General features: G+C 47.6%; 1 protein-coding gene across 5 annotated transcripts in view; it reads right to left on the bottom strand.

The window, feature by feature from the left end:
- Pald1 (phosphatase domain containing paladin 1) overlaps positions 1-1,962 on the bottom strand; it is a 68,837-nt gene that overhangs the window by 32,520 nt on the left and 34,355 nt on the right. For all 5 annotated transcript variants that reach the window (XM_021174365.2, XM_029482797.1, XM_029482796.1 and 2 more), the window contains one exon: positions 920-1,022. In XM_021174365.2, the coding sequence (XP_021030024.1) occupies positions 920-1,022 (103 nt within the window). The remainder of the gene's footprint in view (positions 1-919; positions 1,023-1,962) is intronic.

The raw sequence follows: 1,962 nt of genomic DNA on the forward strand, positions 1-1,962 counted from the left end.
GTGGCCACTTTTAGAGTCTAAAACATCGATTCTCAACCTGTGGGTCACAACCCCTTTGTCAAATCTCTATCTCCGAATAGATTTATATTACGGTTCATAACCACAGCAAAATTACGGTTATAAAGTAGCAACAAAAATAATTTTATGATGGCGGGGGTCGGTCACCATGACATGAGGAACTGTCGGGAAGGATTTGCAGCATTGGGAACGTTGAGAACCACTGCTCTTAAAGAGATGGAGAATACTAGACAGGGCAGGGATGGAGAGCAGGAGCTAGAATCTGGGGTCAGGACCCCTAAGGAATTAGGGGGCATGGGATATATGGGGCCTGGCTCTGCTGACACATATATCATGGTGGCCCAGCCTCTGCATCTCTGAAACCCATTTTTTCTGTCTAACTCAATTTTCACATCTATCTGCAAACCTTTCCTGCAAAGAATTGAAAGCAAACGCGTCCTGCTTTGTTAGGCAGGTCATGCAGGCTCTGTTACAGCCTGGCAGTTCTACCATCGAAGCACTAGGTATCAGCAAGTCATGTCCAAGTGGAAGCACCTAACAGTGAACCAATAAAACTTTATTTATATCAACAGGTGGTGGGCCAGATCTGACCTGCAGTGTGTAATAAGCTGGTGCCTCAACTGGATGGCCTGTACGGTCCTTTCCCACCTCACACACTCTGGAATCCAAGGGTAGGTTAAGAAGAACTGAGGGGCTGGGGCATGGCTCAGAAGTACTTACTGGCCTAGAACCACATCAGTGAGGGATTGGGGGCATGGCTCAGTGTAGAATGCTTGCCTAGCATACGAAAAATGCCCTGCGGTCCAAAGAAGGATGGAGAGACAAAGATAGAGTGGGAAAAGATGGAAGTGGAGGAGAGGCAGAGAAGTGTGGGGTGGGGTGGGGGTAGGGCTGCCCTCACCTGCACCAGGTAGTGCTCGGGGGTGGCATCCGATAGCCGGCCCATCCTGTAATGGGCCTTGAGCAGCTCATCGTGGATCTGGAACTCCTCCTTGCAGTTGTACCTGCATAGTGAAAACTGGAGTCAGACAACCTCTGTTGGTCCCTTACACCGTCACCAGAACACACAGCAAAGCCACCTCACCCCAACCCATGTAGCTGCCCCTTCATCCTCATACCCAGAACACCAGAGCTGACACTGATACCTGAGCTATTCCACTGAAAACTACATTTCCCATCTCCCTTGCTGCTAGCACATTTCTCAGCCTCCCTTGCGGCTAACACATTTCCCAGCCTCCCTTGCAGCAAGCAGCGGTCCTGTTATTATGCTCTAGCCAATGATATGAGAGGGAGTGAGGAGGGGCAAATTCTGGGCCACTCCTAAAAGGAAACTCTTCTTTAAAAAAAAAAATATATATACACATATATATATATATATTTATTTATTTATTATTATAAATAAGTACACTATAGTTGTCTTCAGACACACCAGGCGAGAGCATCAGATCTCATTACAGATGGTTGTGAGCCACCATGTGGTTGCTGGGATTTGAACTCAGAACCTCTGGAAGAGCAGGCAGTGCTCTTAACCACTGAGCTATCTCTCCAGCTCAAAAGAAAACTCTTCTAGTCTATCTTTTGCCTTCCCCTGCCCCTGGAAGTAGAATAGTCACCCCAAAAGACACATGCTGAAGGAATTGAGGCAAGAGACAAAGGGAGCCTTGATGGTCACAGGCTGCCATACCAGCCTGGACACTCAAACTAGAGGTGAATATCTATCTTGATTCAAGCATTCTATATGGGCAATACTTTGTTATGGTGGTCTGACCCAAAGCCTGATTGAGATGACAGTGGATGGTCCATCCCTCAGGCTGTGACTGGAACAGCCCCCACGCTTCCAATACCAGAGTCCAGTGCAGTTCATCCCACAAGGTGTGAAGGGTTTGTCCTGACCCTGGCTGTTTACAGGTGTTCCGATTCCTTGGACCTTTCTTTTTTTTTTTT

Source organism: Mus caroli, chromosome 10, assembly GCF_900094665.2.
Source record: "Mus caroli chromosome 10, CAROLI_EIJ_v1.1, whole genome shotgun sequence".
NCBI classification, from domain to species: Eukaryota; Metazoa; Chordata; class Mammalia; order Rodentia; family Muridae; genus Mus; species Mus caroli.